We start from the raw sequence: 15,498 nt of genomic DNA on the forward strand, positions 1-15,498 counted from the left end.
TCCCTAACAACCCCATCCATTAACAAATTAAACAACCATGGAGACATCACACACCCCTGCCGCAAACCTACATTCACTGAGAGCCAATCACTTTCCTCTCTTCCTACACGTACACATGCCTTACATCCTCGATAAAAACTTTTCACTGCTTCTAACAACTTGCCTTCCACACCATATATTCTTAATACCTTCCACAGAGCATCTCTATCAACTCTATCATATGCCTTCTCCAGATCCATAAATGCTACATACAGATCCATTTGCTTTTCTAAGTATTTCTCACATACATTCTTCAAAGCACATGTCGTAGAAAACAGTTGTTATATTGTTTATCATTTCTACTGTATCTTCTTGTGTGAGGGTAGAAATTACTAATATATCAACAAACACACATACACACACACACACACAAAAAATGTACATGTATGTCTGGCATATGGTCATGGGTTAGTGGCCTGTGAGGAAGAGGAGGAAGATGCATCACCAGGCCCGGGATGCCCTGATAAAACACATACCCACTGAAATAATCCAACAAACACTAAAAACCACACTTCCAACTCAGTCTCAATCTCCAACAGATATACACCCAGGAGCCACATTCCCCAGACAAACACGAATCACACTTCCCCATCTACATTCTGGACTTTAAACATCCCCTACAACACTATAAACACCAATTCAAATGAAACCCAAGACCTTTCACGTCCATGAAGCAACTATGACCACAAAGACACAGCACTTATTACCTAATTGTCCGATACTCTCTGGACATATATGGAAACAAAACATCACTAAACTTCATGACCTAGGGTCCTGATCAGTTTTCTAAGCACTGGAGGAGCCTCATAAAGGTAGCAAGGACTCTTGGGGAATAAGTAAGTAAATAGATATCTTCCTGTCTATGAAGCCCCCTCCAAAAAAGTAAAATGTTATTTGAAAAGCAGATAAAAACACAGTATGTACAAATAAGCAAGTAAAAAAAAGAATTAATGGATAACATTTCACACCTAGTACTGATAAAACTCACCTAACTCCGGTCCTTTGAATTTTTCCCTAAATCTACAAACAACTGCTAAGCTTTCATGCAACCCTTAGCAGAACATCACATCACTGTTGCTTCCTGGGGCAAAGGGACTGAGCCAAAAAAATTATTGTCATTGAAAAGAGGAAGATCTTTGTATGTGTTGCAAAAAATTCTAATTCATGGGAACAGATATAAAGCAAAAAGAAAAAAATTAATAATTAAGGACCATGTGACTAACATTACATTCTGAGAAAGGGTCACTTCATAAAGAATATATGTCGGCAGACTGGCTATAGACAGATACACTTTAGTAGAATTATGATCTTTTTCTATTTTCTTATGCAAGATGAAGGGAGGAATAAGTCTGAGGGAAATGTTAATGATGTTTCAAAAATGTACATGAATATGCTCTTTAATGTAAATGCAATATTTCATGACAAATTACCTGCCAACTCTTTCTTTTGATATCAAATACAGCTCCTTAAGGTGGGTTGTCAAAAATACACTCTTCAGCCTGAGTATTAAGTGATCCTCCTTAAAATTCGTCCTAAATCTAGGAAATATCTCACTAGAGAATAAAAAACAATATGCTTGACTATACATTTTTAATATCTTATAAACCATCATGTTGACAAAGCTATGGTAACTTACGTTCTAATTTCCTGTCCCTTTTGGATTCCTTCCATGATTCATACTGATATGGTATGAGAGCTCCATTGCAATCCAAGAAAGACATGGCAAGCACAGAGCCCTTCAACCGAAAGATGGTACCTGAAATATCAGTTAGTAGTAAGAAATATCTTTTCACTTAGAGTTTAGTTGCTGCTGCTAAAAAGTTCATCTTTAGCCAATTCATCACTCAGCTATAAAGCTTCCCTTCCCAAGATCTATAACCACAAACTTTATACCCGCTCATCTTGGAGGAGTGAAGAGTGAGGGGTGACCTGATCACAACCTTTAAGTTTTTAAAACAGACTGATGATGCAGACAGTGAACAGTTCTTCAGGAGATGTAGGGATACAGCAATGAGAGGGCATAGCATGAAATTAAACAAGAAATCTGTTAAAAAGAAGCACAGAACTACTTTTATAGTATATGCAGACAGCACGCATGAATAGGAAATTACCCAAACATGAATATATATTATCCTTGGGGATTGGGGAGAAAGAATGTTGCCAATGTATTCTCTATATGTCATAGAAAGTGACTATGAGGGGTGGGAGTAGGTGGCTGGAAATCCTCCCTCATTGTATTACTCTCCAAAAGAGGGAAGAGAGCAAAGAGCCAAGTAAGGAATTTTCCTTCTAAGGATGCGAGGCATGAGCTATTGATAGGGTTGTGCATAGTATGGATGTGTTGGAAATGAAATGTTTGAGGACAATATGTGGTGTGAGGTGGTTTGATTGAATAAGCAATGAAAGGGTAAGAGAGATGTGTGGTTGAGAGAGCAGAAGAAGTTGTGTTGAAATGGTCTGGACATATGGAGAGAATGAATGAGTGAGTAAAGGTTGACAAAGAGGATATATGTGTCAAAGGTGGAGGAAATAAGAAGTCAGAGACCAAATTGGAGGTGGAAGGATGTAGTGAAAAAGATTTTGAGTGACAGGGCCTGAACATGCAGGAGGGTGAATGGCATGCATGAGATAGAGTAAATTTGAATGATGTAGTATGCTGGGGCTGACATGCTGTTAATGGACTGAAACAAAGCATGTGAAGTTTCCATGGTAAACCATGGAAAGTTCTATGGGGCCTGGATGTGGAAAGGGAGCTGTGGTTTCGGTGCATTACACAAGACAGCTATAGAATGGATTTGAGTAGATGTGGCCTTTCTTCATCTGTTCCTTGAAATTCCTCGCAAAAGCAGGAAACATAGATCAAGTATGACCTAAAATAGGAAAAAACCTGCAATGTCCATATGAAAAATATCACTATCTTACACTAAATCAGCAATGCTTTGTCAAAGCTGCAACTGCCAACAGCATGGCTCTCCAATGAATCTATCCTGTATCAGTGATGAGACGATAAATATGACAAAGATAACATATAGATTTCACAGTCAACATCCAGAATTACACAAAACTAAATTGCTACCTTACACTAAATCAACAATCCTCTGTACATACTATCAACACCTACCCTGCAATATTACACGAAAATACTTCTTGCAGAAACTGCATTTATTCTATTTATAATTTCCCCAGGACCTCTGTCTATAAAAGAGTCTTGGTGTTACCCAGGATTTCAGTCTAAAGGCTCCCACAGCCTAAGGTTGTGCTGTTTCCACTAGCGGGGGTATGCAAATGCCTTTGTAAAGAAAAGTCCTGATGGAACTGTCCCCTATTAATACAGCCTTGCCAACAGTGATTTTTCACTCATGGCGTAACCTCAGACAGGTGGACTTTGGGAACACAACTTGCAGGAACTAACTGTATAAATCTTACCACTTGGCGTTACTGATGCTGGTGTTGTTGCTCTTGTTTCCTGTGATGGTATAGATACCGTCACCTGTATGACGGAACCTAGACTTGTGCCGACCCATAGCGTTGGAGCCATCTGAGTATCTGAAAAATGCAAATCAGGCATATGAAATTGTTTTGCATATACAAGTCTGCTCTAATGATCTTATGTAAGACTTCTATATCATCTCATATAAGCATCATTCATTCATCACACTCTATCCAATGTAAAAAAAAATCTGCTTCTCAAAAACTAAGATGAATTCATGGTGAATGGCTTAGTCTATTTGTGAGCCTGACTATGCAGTATTTCTGCCTGCACATGGGCAGTTTCTAATTTTGGCCTTTTTGCTTGCTAAGTACAAATGTGATCCTAGAGTTGGAGATGAATGTGGGACAGAACACAATGAGTAGGTTTACTGCAGTTTAGGATGTATTAAGTAAATGGATCATTACAACAAGGATACACAATGTTTAAAACCCATACCATGTCTCTAACATTTCACAAGGGTCTAAAGATAAAGCCTGAATGCCTTAACTCCAACTGATTCGGCAGTCTAGTACTTTCAGGTGCATGGAAATTAATGGTGGTGTTACACCTTGAAGTTCCACTCCTGGATGCTTACTTCTAACAACAACTTGTTCTACTTGGTGCTGCACTCTGCCATCACTTTTATCACATATACCTTGAACACTAATATTATCATTCCAAACTAACAATAACCACTATATCTACATTTTGATTACTCCCTAAATTATTAGTTTATGAGTTAGGCAAGACATTTCTGAAGGGAACAGTGTAAACAGTGTAAACAGTTACTTCAAAACCACTTTCTAGCATTCTTTTTTCAATCAGACACCAAAATGGTATGACTAATAGGCATGAAAGTAATAATTTTTGCTTTACAGCTTTTGTCTTCTGTTCACTTTTTTTACTATGAAAGGCATTATTGACTTTTTTCTTACGTCTGATGCTTTTGTATGTATTAAACTGCTGTCTCAGCTTAACGATAAATAGGAACTTCTCTGTTGGACCAGAAAAGTTTCTTTGCAATTCCTCTCTGTAAATGAGCCCTATTGACTCTCATTTCTAAAAATTCCTTGATATTAGAGCTTTTTCATTCTCACTGATACCAATTTTCCTTTTTTTCTTCCCTTTTTGTGGACACTTCCATCATGAATGCGGAGCTGGTGACAGTGCAACAGAGAGAGGTAAGAGGTTTCTAACCCCAAAAAAGCCAGTAGAATCTCTCACAGCTTGTGGAATGAGATGACCCTGGATAGAAATAGTAATATTAAATTATGCTTAACAGCACCTTCACTGCTGTCTTCACTTACTAGTAATCAATATCAAGACATCCATTTAAGGGTAATAGGAGCTGCCTCCACATCTGGTTGCTAATGAGTCCTGGCTTCACAAGATAAATCCCATGCTCAGTTGTAATCTAACACACAATTTCAAAGACATGAATTAGTAACAGAATAAAACCTAATCAATTTGGCATCCTCTATTATTGTTTCTCATGGAAAAAGTTAATCCAGCTAGAAAGCAGTTTACAAAAGCACTGGAACATTCACCAAGTGAATGCAAATGCAAATGCAAAAAAGCATAAATAGCAGTTATGCTGGTGATTGCAGACAAATAATAGACAAGACCCTCTAAAATAGACAGGAAAAACTAGAATTCTCAAAAGACACTGAAGATGTACAGTGAGCTAGGGGAAAACCATAGCCAAGGGAGGGTTTACATCTTTTCCTTTTGTGGAAATCCCTTGCTCAAATGAAGTATACACATGGGCAGTATCACATATAACAAAAAAAAAAGAATAACCATACAGAATATACTTCAATATATAATAAAATATACAACACATAACAAAAGAATGCGTATGGTATCTTGAATTAACTTTTAAGGGGAACTTACCATTTTTTCTTGTATAAGAATCTGCAAAGGCCAAACATTGTATCGCCTCACTACTAATATTTTCAAGACTGCTGATACTAGATGAACGGGAACGACTGAAGGAACCATCTAGTTTGTCTAGAGTTCCAAGGGTGGGTGTGAGGATAAAAAGCATAGATTAGAACATACACATGATGTAGGAAAAAAAATTATTGTTAATACTAAAATATTATTTGACTTTATATGCCAGTATCAAATTTATAGAACTGCTGTATACCAAAAAAGGAAGTCTGGATATACATGACAAATAATTCATCTTATATGAAAGTTATATTATCATTATGAGGCATTTATTGGCAAAGCAAATAGTAATGTAAGCTGTTAAAGTTAAAAAGCTCTTCTCTTACTGCATTTTCACAAATCAGCTATCTAAAACAATACCATAGCAACATCTAGCCATATCTCTCAAACATCAAGACATCAGCCACATCTCTCAGACATCAAGACAAACCTTTATTTCTAGCCATGTCAATAATAGCCATAACATAGCCCTTAGAGCCATTACAACTATATAGCCAAAGCCACAACACAGAAATCAGGTCACATTGCATGCATTCTGAACATCTCTCATACAGTAGATGACAGCCAAGTAACTTGCCAGTTGTCTTAACGCGCATTACTAACATAAGAGCCATGCTGCTGTCATGTTACGATTAGTTTGTATCTGCCAATTGTCTTAACACAAAATGCTAACAAAAGAGCCATGCTGCTATCATGTTAGGTTAATTCTGTATCTTTCTCAGAGAGCCATTTCAATGTATAGCTCAATATTAAAACATCCACAGTCCCTCTGGTGGTTTTGGGAATATAATAAGGAACTTTTTACATTTGGGGATTTGGTAGATAATAATACGTACAGTATACTACTATATAAAGTGATATATATCCTTATAATAAAAGACCAATGAAAAACTTATCTGCTACTCCCCAATTTGCTGCAGAAATACTCTCATCAATCCTTACTGAGATGCACAGTATCAGCATAAACATTATGTCAAAATGTGGCAAGTATTCCAGGCAACTCCAATGCTTTAAATAAATTTTGTGTGATAATTTGTCAGTAATTTAATTTGGTATGACACTTCGTCAGTGCTTTCAGTTAAATGGTAATCATCATGGTATGCCACACCTGATAAACTATAACATTCCTATGAGAAGCATTCTAAAAGAAAATGGTCACTTTTTGCTATGCCAAACTTTTGGAAGCCAAACCATTCTTGTTTTAGGTATCCTAAAAAACAGTGACAATCTGGTCTGATTTTCATGATAAACAACAATCACATTTACTGATTTCCCAATTATACATTCTAAAACAATCAAAGATTAAAGACTTTTCAAAAAGATATCTTTTTATCGCTAAATCACACGAACCATTGATCATTTTTCTTGCTTAAGACTTAAACAGGATTTCACGGGTTTTATCAAAAACTTCAAACAGTATGTGCAAAATCAATTCATATCTAAGGAATGTAACTGAGCTAACATATATATATATATATATATATATATATATATATTCATGTCACTATACATCTTTACCTAACATTAACAGCACTCAACATTTATATACATCTTAACTAACAAAGGAAAAACTAAATATTTTGAGAAGATAAGGGTAATCAACAACTAAACCATGGACTCCAGAGGACTGAACAACTGTTTTTAAACTAAGGCAAGTTATTTCATGCAACTAAAGCATTTTATAGATAACTTAATCACTGTTAAAATATTTCTGGATTACACTCATCTTCCTCCAAATTCAGTCAAAAGTGCAGACCAAAAGAACAAAATATATACTGTGCAGTCATTATCAGGGAAAGACAAGACCAAAACATCAGATTCTGTGTAACAGATATAATAATATCACACTTATTAAAGATTTCTTCATATTAAGGCAAAGAATGACATAAATGTAATAACTCATTCCAAAATAAATAAAAGGAAATTTTATGGTTTTCATATCTCCTTCATTCCAGCACACATGAGATTTATGTAAGTAAGAATATGATATGAGATGAGCTGAGAATGTAATGTAAAAACACTTGCTTTACTAATCATATCTTGGAATAAATAGTTTGTATCTTGGGTGTCTATATATATAAGAAATTTGATAACGTGTCTAAAAGCAAAGTATAATTACCCTAGAATCTATTGTATGGACATATTTAAGTACACAATTTGATTGTCAGGATCCTAGCCTACACTGTTATTTCTAGTATGGTTTTCCAAACCCTGGCATCTCTCATAATCCAGCACTTATGAGGGCACTGGCGCTCATGTTTGGAGAACTTGCCACTCTCGTCTGGGTGTTGCCCAAGCATCTGCACATTGCCACACTCTACTGTTTGCTCTGTTTTGAATTACTAAGCACAGCTAATCACACAAAATAGATAACTATGCAAGAGATTATGGACTTGTCAAAATACTGTAAGAGCCAAGGTACAGCAACACCAGCCCCTTCACTAAAGCAACTTCATTATGTAGCTGTGCCTGAGAGGAGTTTCACTAATCCTCAAAGCAAGCACATCCTGATCAACTCCTGCAATGGATCAAATGCAGAACCTGCCTCCTGCTTCGCACAGTAAAATGAAACTCACATTATTCAACCTTAACCTCCACCACTTCAACTTCTGCTCAATCACTTGTGACAAAATTAGTCTAAACTGTACCTATTGGGGTCAGACTCAAGGCAGAAGTTGTATGGTTTAAAACTTACACAACGTAATAATGAGAAAATAAAACTCCAAAGGTTATGCTATAATTCAAATGATCTACTCTCAGATCCCCATGGCAATAATGGTATTCGTAATCCAGAACATTCTGTAATCCAGGAACTGCTCAGCCTTAGGTTATCAAACTTCAGACATCAAGTGTATTATTAACATATATAATATAGAAAAACTTCAATATATCAAATCTCATAACAAATATCAAAATGCCCCCAAAAAGATTATACTATATTCTAAAAGTGGTCATATCATATTGTTCAATGGATTACATCTAGTTTAATCAATCCATAGAGCAATATCTGAAGCATGTTGCAATGATGACAGACAACTAAGTTCTATCAGGTACAGAAGAAACAAGAGAATCTGATGTTGCAGTCTTGACAGTCCACACATTCAAAGTAAAGTGCTTAAATTCTCGTCCATGATTCACAGGATACTGAATACTGATCTTGTATTACATATCACAATCTTAATGTTGAAGAACTGGATTCTATGAAAGCATGTAGATTATAATATCTATGAAATCATGCAACTTATCACAGATACCAAGAGGCCTCAAATTACAACACTTTGAGTTCCAATGTTTAAGACTTATGAAACTTCAGAATTAAAATACCTTGTATTGACTTATGACAGTACTCAGTACTGTATTTATCTTTAATGTATACAAACAATTATTTTAACAATGAAGGAAACCAATGATTTAAAGCTTGTGTACTCATGCATATTCTATCATACCAAAATATCATTTAGTTTGTATCCTAAAGCTGAGGTAAAAATGTTTGTGTTTGCCCCTCTCCCATTAACTACTGCATTGACAGCAAATGTAGGCATTTAAATATGTCCAGATGGAATGTTAAATGACACTCATGAGAGTATAGGGCGTTACGCTATCACTCTTGATTAAATCACAGTTGCTTAGAGGGTTTGATACTGCTTATAAGCTCATGATCATAGGTAGGTCCATGGGTTTCCCTGATTTTATGTTTGGATGTTAATTTTCTTTTTTTTCTCTCAGTGACTGACATGGTAAGGGCAAAGTATGCCCTAATCAAAGGCCATCTTGGGAGAAAGACATAAAGTGAGGGGAAAAGAGAGTAGAAATTAATCAGGGTTCCAGAAGTGTTAGTAGACCTGACTCAAAGGCAGAAAGGTTAAATGAAGGGGAAAGACAAAAGGAAGAAAAGGATTCCAAAGCATGGCTGTTTGAGAGAAGAGGTATGTATCATAATGGCTTATTCTTGCATGGCTAGTCTCTACACAGAAACTGTGAGAAGCAACTGTGTGCCTTGCATCCAATCCTTGGGAACATATCCCTATTGTAAACTGAGCCCTCCTTGTATTAAAGATACTGATGAAAGACTTCTATGCAGCTACTGTCCCAATTTTCTTTACTGAATAAATCTGTTAGCTATCGTACTCCATGGATGATAAACAGGTTATTATCACACATAAGTCTTACATTTTTTGCAAAAGTAAAGGGTAAAAAATATGCTTGTAAATTATTTTGCAGGACTTATCTCACTTTACATATATGATGATCTTGTTATTTTTTACCAAATCAATTGCCGCAAGGCTACATGAACAATAACATGATGGTTTTCAGTACTATTATGAAAAGAATCTCCCAGGCAACAGCTGTAATGGATGCATAATTACTACATATGGATGAATCTTCAGAAATGACAAAGTAATTAAATGAAGAACTCTAAGCATTGACAAACAGAATAATATGGTGATTAAAAAGGATTTCAAGTGGGGGTTTCAGGGAAAAATTTCTTAAAATTAGAACACAAGATCAATATTAGTACCTATAACCATGAACTTGCACTGAACAATAAACAAACAATAAAAAAACATAAAAACTGCCATGGAAACACTTCAGTATTCTATCCTAAGGTCCATCCAATTATATATTTATAACTGATCATTTATGTTGGTGAAATAATGGAAACAGAGATGAAGGAGAAATCAGGTAGAGCATATCTACTGGAGAGTAATGAATTATCAAAAAGAATATATATGAAGGACATGCACACAGACACAGTAATTTCAACAGGTCTAATAATTCCATAAAAATAGGAATAATAATATGGGGTGTCTACAATTTTATTGCACCACTTTGGCAAAATGCAACAATTTTACAAAAGGCTGTCTCAGTGTGTCTCCACATTGACAAGTCATAACCTTCAAGTGAGAAACACAACGTACACGGCAAAATTATTCTCACATACATATACAGTATATATTTCACTTATGTACATATATACAAATGAGTATGCATAGGCACAAACACATGTTCATACTGTACACATGCATATGTATTTCCATATTCTCATATACATGTATGCTGTATATACAAAAATGCCTATGCATATACATTACACAGATATATATACATAAGTATATGCATACATATGCTTATTATATATATGAATATATATATATATATATATATATATATATATATATATATATATATATATATATATATATATATATAGATATATATATAATATTTACTCTAGTAACATATGGACGTGCAGGAGCAGCAAGAGAGAACCTAAAGAAAATTAAAGTTCTCTAAGTCAGATGGATCATAATAACTACTGTCTCATAAAACCAGATACACCAACATTTAATGCTGCCCTGACCACAAAAAGATCAGGCAAAGTAATGGCAAAAATGAATGTACTTAGTTGAGTTATGCCGTGCACCAGCACCTCCATATTTGATCTCATTACTTGATAATCAAACTGTGGTACAATTAGCAACTTTGTTTTCGTCTTCATAAACAAGACGGCAAAACTTATCATCTTCTAAAAGAATGACTTGTTGCAAATTGCTTCACTTTGGTGGTTTTGATCACCCTGTCAACCTTCCAATCTTATCATAATAAGTGTTGGACAGCGGAGTGGGGAGCAGTGATTGAGTGAGGTTCATGCAACGAGTGAGTTAAGCAAAGATTATATCACTATATGTGATGTTACTAGCCATAGTGAGCTCATCATCCTACAAGACTCATCCATCTTACTTTAATAAAACACAAATAAAGCCTTACAGAACTTTCACAGTAATCTTACAATGGCTGTGTTAGTTCCAAAACTCTTTGCATTTTTTTTTGAAAACATACACACAGCCTTGCAGAAACTTCACAGTAAGTTCACAATGCTGTACCACTTCACATATCAAAAGGCTGTTTAAAGAAACTGTAAGCTTTTAAAACATAAGAAAAGTTAACCCTTGCATTATCGCGATGCACTGGGTCTTAGGGAAATATTACTGTTTCAAAAATAAACATATTTGTCATTCAACTTCTTTTAAAAATTCAGCCAGTCTACTATAACAAAGCCCAGATTACAAAACTACTTAAGAGTGTAAGAAAGATAATTACAGAGTAAATCAAACACTTATTTACATAAGACTGCAAATACAAGTGATCAAAAATGTTTTTAAATTGAAATAGAGCAGAGGCCATAAATGAAGAAGGCATACACAGAAATACTCTATAGAGCATAGAAACGTCACCTACAAGTGAAAGGTTCTCAAGGTGAGAGGGGGCAGGGGGAGGGAGGGACACTGACAATTCTACCAAGATTAGAGAGAGTCCTTATAGCCTACTAGTTGTTACCGTAGATTTTCAAGACCAGAAACTTGAAGCAGGAAAGTCTGCGAAGATCTGAGACAGAAGTTTGCACTAAGTTTCAATGTAAGATTTCTAAGCATGAGTTTCAATGTGAGTTTCATACCTGTTGTCCCTACTGTATGGTATTAATACCTATGAGAGAAATTATGTCAATGAAAATATTTTTTAATAGTTCAGAGAAGTTAGCAGTGCAATTAACATTGTTTCATATAGAAATTACTCAGGCTTACCACTAGCACAGCATATATTTGACAGCTGCATACAACAAATAATACCAACTTGAATACTTTTGTAAATGCAAAACATGAACAATAAGACTCTGCCAATCCTACAGAAATGAAACATCCGAGTATAAGGTTTCAAGGTATTAAAGAGGATATCCAAAGTGCAAGAATCAAACAATACCTTAACTAGTTATGATACTTGCACTTAACCTTAAGATATGACCTATATTTCTAACAGCCCTTTGTAAAAAACAAAACAAAAGGCTCTTATGATATTGGTATATCCAAGTATTTGTGGTATCCCCTTGTAATATCTTGCAACAAATTTGTAGCACTACATCTAACACTTTCCAAATCTAAACAGTCAAAAAGGGACTTGGTTCTGAAAACCTTTTACAATACCCTAATGATATATTCAAAACTCATCAGGCACCATCACACTTGACTATATGGTGGGGTCATATGCCTGATGAAACAAAGTGTTCACCCAATGCCACAATGTTCAGTGTGATGGTGTTATGGAGCTGGTCTACAAGGGTCCAGGGAGGGAGGATTAACAGTAGGTGACGTTACTACCAAAACTGGTGTAGTGCCTGGTGTGTAAGAGAGAGAGTGCCCTCTGCTCTAGCCGCGCCACAGCCATCGACCCACCACCACTCCCGCTGCCGCTGCCACCACCACCACCAACACTGCCACCACCCACACTGCCAGCACTGGAGGGTGCTGAGTGGGGCCCCCCCGGCGTGGGTGGGGGGCTGCAGGGGGGGTCCTCTGGGGTAGTGGTGAGCCCTCCCCCTCCGCCCGCGGTGGTGAAGGCCCTGACCAGGCGCGCTCGAGTACCTTGGCTCCTGCAGCGCCGCATGTTGTCCCCTCGCTCGCTGCCCAAACGACGCATGCCGCCTGCCCGGCCTCCCCCCGTAGGCGACAGGCACACCCCGTTCAGCTAGAACACATGCCCACCCCTCAGTATACAGCCATAGGATCATACTGCTGCTGCTACTGTCCATGGATGTTACATATTGCAGCAGCAGCAGCAGCAGCGATGTTTCAAAAACCAGCAGAATATGTCTGGTGGAGCAGCAGGGAGGGGGGGAGGGGCGAATGGTCCAGGCCAAGGGTGGCCAAGAAGGCCACAGCTGGGCCAGGGCCTAAGTGCTGCCTCGTGAACCTGTGCTGTGCTCCTTCTCATGCACGCTGACCCCCTTGTACTCAAGCAACAAAATTCTGAGTCACAACTGTACATCCCTGTTTCTTATACAATCTTAGTGCACATAAAGATTTCAATACTTGCATATTTACAGTCATTTGCATCTAAGTTCTTAAAAATCAATATACAAAACAAACAAATTACCATAAGATGTAAAATACTGACTCAGAACAGTTGGAATCCTAAATCATTTATTAGGTTTTATCTACCACAAAGAATAAAAGCTCTGAAAAAAGGAAGAAATAGTGGGTCATAAACCTGTGCTGTTAGTGAGGTGGAGTGCTAAAACACAGATTAAATCATATTTTCTTCCAATTCTCTAATACCTAAAACAAGCACATTTTCATTCAAGATTAGGTGATTTTTTTCTCAAGAGGCAATAACCAGAAGGCACAGGAATTCAATCAGAATTAGTTGCACAAAATGAAACAAAATATGAAGCCCTGAATGGCAGACAGGAGTTCTGCTGTTGATTTATGACATAAACAGAAAACATATACTATTCATGTTCACTGTATACTTAAGTAGTTAATAACTTTTTTATTTCAACAAACTCTAAAGTTCAGACATTCTGTTAATGTTTTGTAGCCAGTTATCAGGCATTTCTATGAAAAATTAATTAATGACAACCAGTGCCAACTGCTTATAGTTCCATGTTCCATTCTAAAGACTTTATTGCCTTCTGAGCTTGTTGTAAACATTGGCAAAAGGCTAAAAGTTAACCATCAAAACCATTGTTGATGAGATTTACAGCAGGGTCCTTTGTGTTCAAGTATATCAAATGTGATTAGTAATTTTGAAACTGGTATGAAAATTGGAACTTATTAATCAAGTGCATGACATCTATCTATGAGACATGTGTTATATACAAGTATCCTAAAAAGCTCTTTAGCACAATTTCAATAAAACTACAAATGAGAGGCAACTGTCAGCTTATCAACTAACTACTCATGTTTACAGATGCTTCCAAAAATGTCTGTAGCTACACTATTTACTCCTGTCAACTATCTTTCAGCAAGCAGCTGTTACTGATAGCAAAAACTACTACAGCCTTTTTAGTAAGACACTCATTCCTTCAAGCTATCAAGAGATTCTACCAAACCAGACCATCACTTATTATAATAGTTACCAATGATAATGAATGGACTTCTAAAAAACTTAAGGCAACTGCGGTCTCCATTGCAATTTGTGTTTGAAACAGATGTTGTAACAGTTGTTGAGGTGGTATTTACAGTGCATGTGATGTTTGATGATGAGTTGGTGGAATTTGGAGAAGATGTTGTTGTAGAAGTTTGATTAGGTGTAGTACAACAAGATGTGGAAACTGGGGAAGAGCAATTGGATATGTCCTTCTACAGTGCAGCAGTAAAGGGACAGAAACAGGGAATGGTGATTAAAATCATTAAAATTTATACAGACACTAAATTCCAAGAACACTGCTAAAATATCCTACACACTGATGAGAAACTTACCAAAAAGAACTAAATACATGTTGAGTACTGCAAGCAACACGAATAATGATAAATAAACCACTGAAAGTGCACTTTCCATAATTTTCAAATCAAAGCTTTATCTTAAATAATCTAAGTAAGATTAGATATGAAGTACATAACCTTAAATAACACTTAACCTCTTCTACACAAAGTCTGTGCACTTCTTCCTAGGTAGAAATATGTGCATGGTGCAGCTAATGCAATCTAAAGTCAATTAACATCATATAAAAACAAAATGTATTAGTTATTAGAAAAAAATTCATGAAGGCTAATAACCCACTCCATGCTTGGTTCGCTTTTGGATAGAAATATCAAAAATCATTTACTAGCAACAAAAAAAAGTAATATAGTTGTCACAAGAAATAGCTGTAATGCTGACTTAACTATACTTCATAAGTAATACCTGAATGCAAGTGCTAACTATTTACAGCATGCATGCCATTAGTTTATAGATAAAAAAAAAAGTCTGTAAAATGAAAAAACAAAGCAAGCTTTCCACACCCTAAAAAGACCCAACAGAGTTTCGTAAGAAATTAGTAGACATTGTCATCAAGATTTCCACACTCCAGAACCACCCTTTCCATAGGGTTTTCCCCTCTGTGTAACAAAGGTTGCATTCAAGAAACATCAGTTTTGCTTCTATCTTGAAGCATGTATGGTGAATCACCAAATATCAGAAAAATTTGGCATCTGTTACTTGGCATTGATCGACAAACCAACCACTCTGGCTAGATGAGGCCTTGGTTAGCAGAAGAA

General features: G+C 36.3%; 1 protein-coding gene across 4 annotated transcripts in view; it reads right to left on the reverse strand.

The window, feature by feature from the left end:
• The window catches only part of Tomosyn (syntaxin-binding protein tomosyn), a 488,765-nt gene that overhangs the window by 75,418 nt on the left and 397,849 nt on the right, over positions 1 to 15,498 (reverse strand). For 3 of the 4 annotated variants that reach the window (XM_071693112.1, XM_071693111.1, XM_071693110.1), the window contains exons 15-17: positions 5,405 to 5,521; positions 3,466 to 3,585; positions 1,676 to 1,795 (exon numbers count right to left, since the gene is read on the reverse strand). In XM_071693112.1, the coding sequence (XP_071549213.1) occupies positions 1,676 to 1,795; positions 3,466 to 3,585; positions 5,405 to 5,521 (357 nt within the window). Of the gene's footprint in view, positions 1 to 1,675; positions 1,796 to 3,465; positions 3,586 to 5,404; positions 5,522 to 12,882; positions 12,986 to 15,498 lie in introns of all 4 variants that reach the window. The other variant, XM_071693113.1, reaches the window with a different exon arrangement.

Source organism: Panulirus ornatus, chromosome 55, assembly GCF_036320965.1.
Source record: "Panulirus ornatus isolate Po-2019 chromosome 55, ASM3632096v1, whole genome shotgun sequence".
Taxonomy (NCBI): Eukaryota; Metazoa; Arthropoda; class Malacostraca; order Decapoda; family Palinuridae; genus Panulirus; species Panulirus ornatus.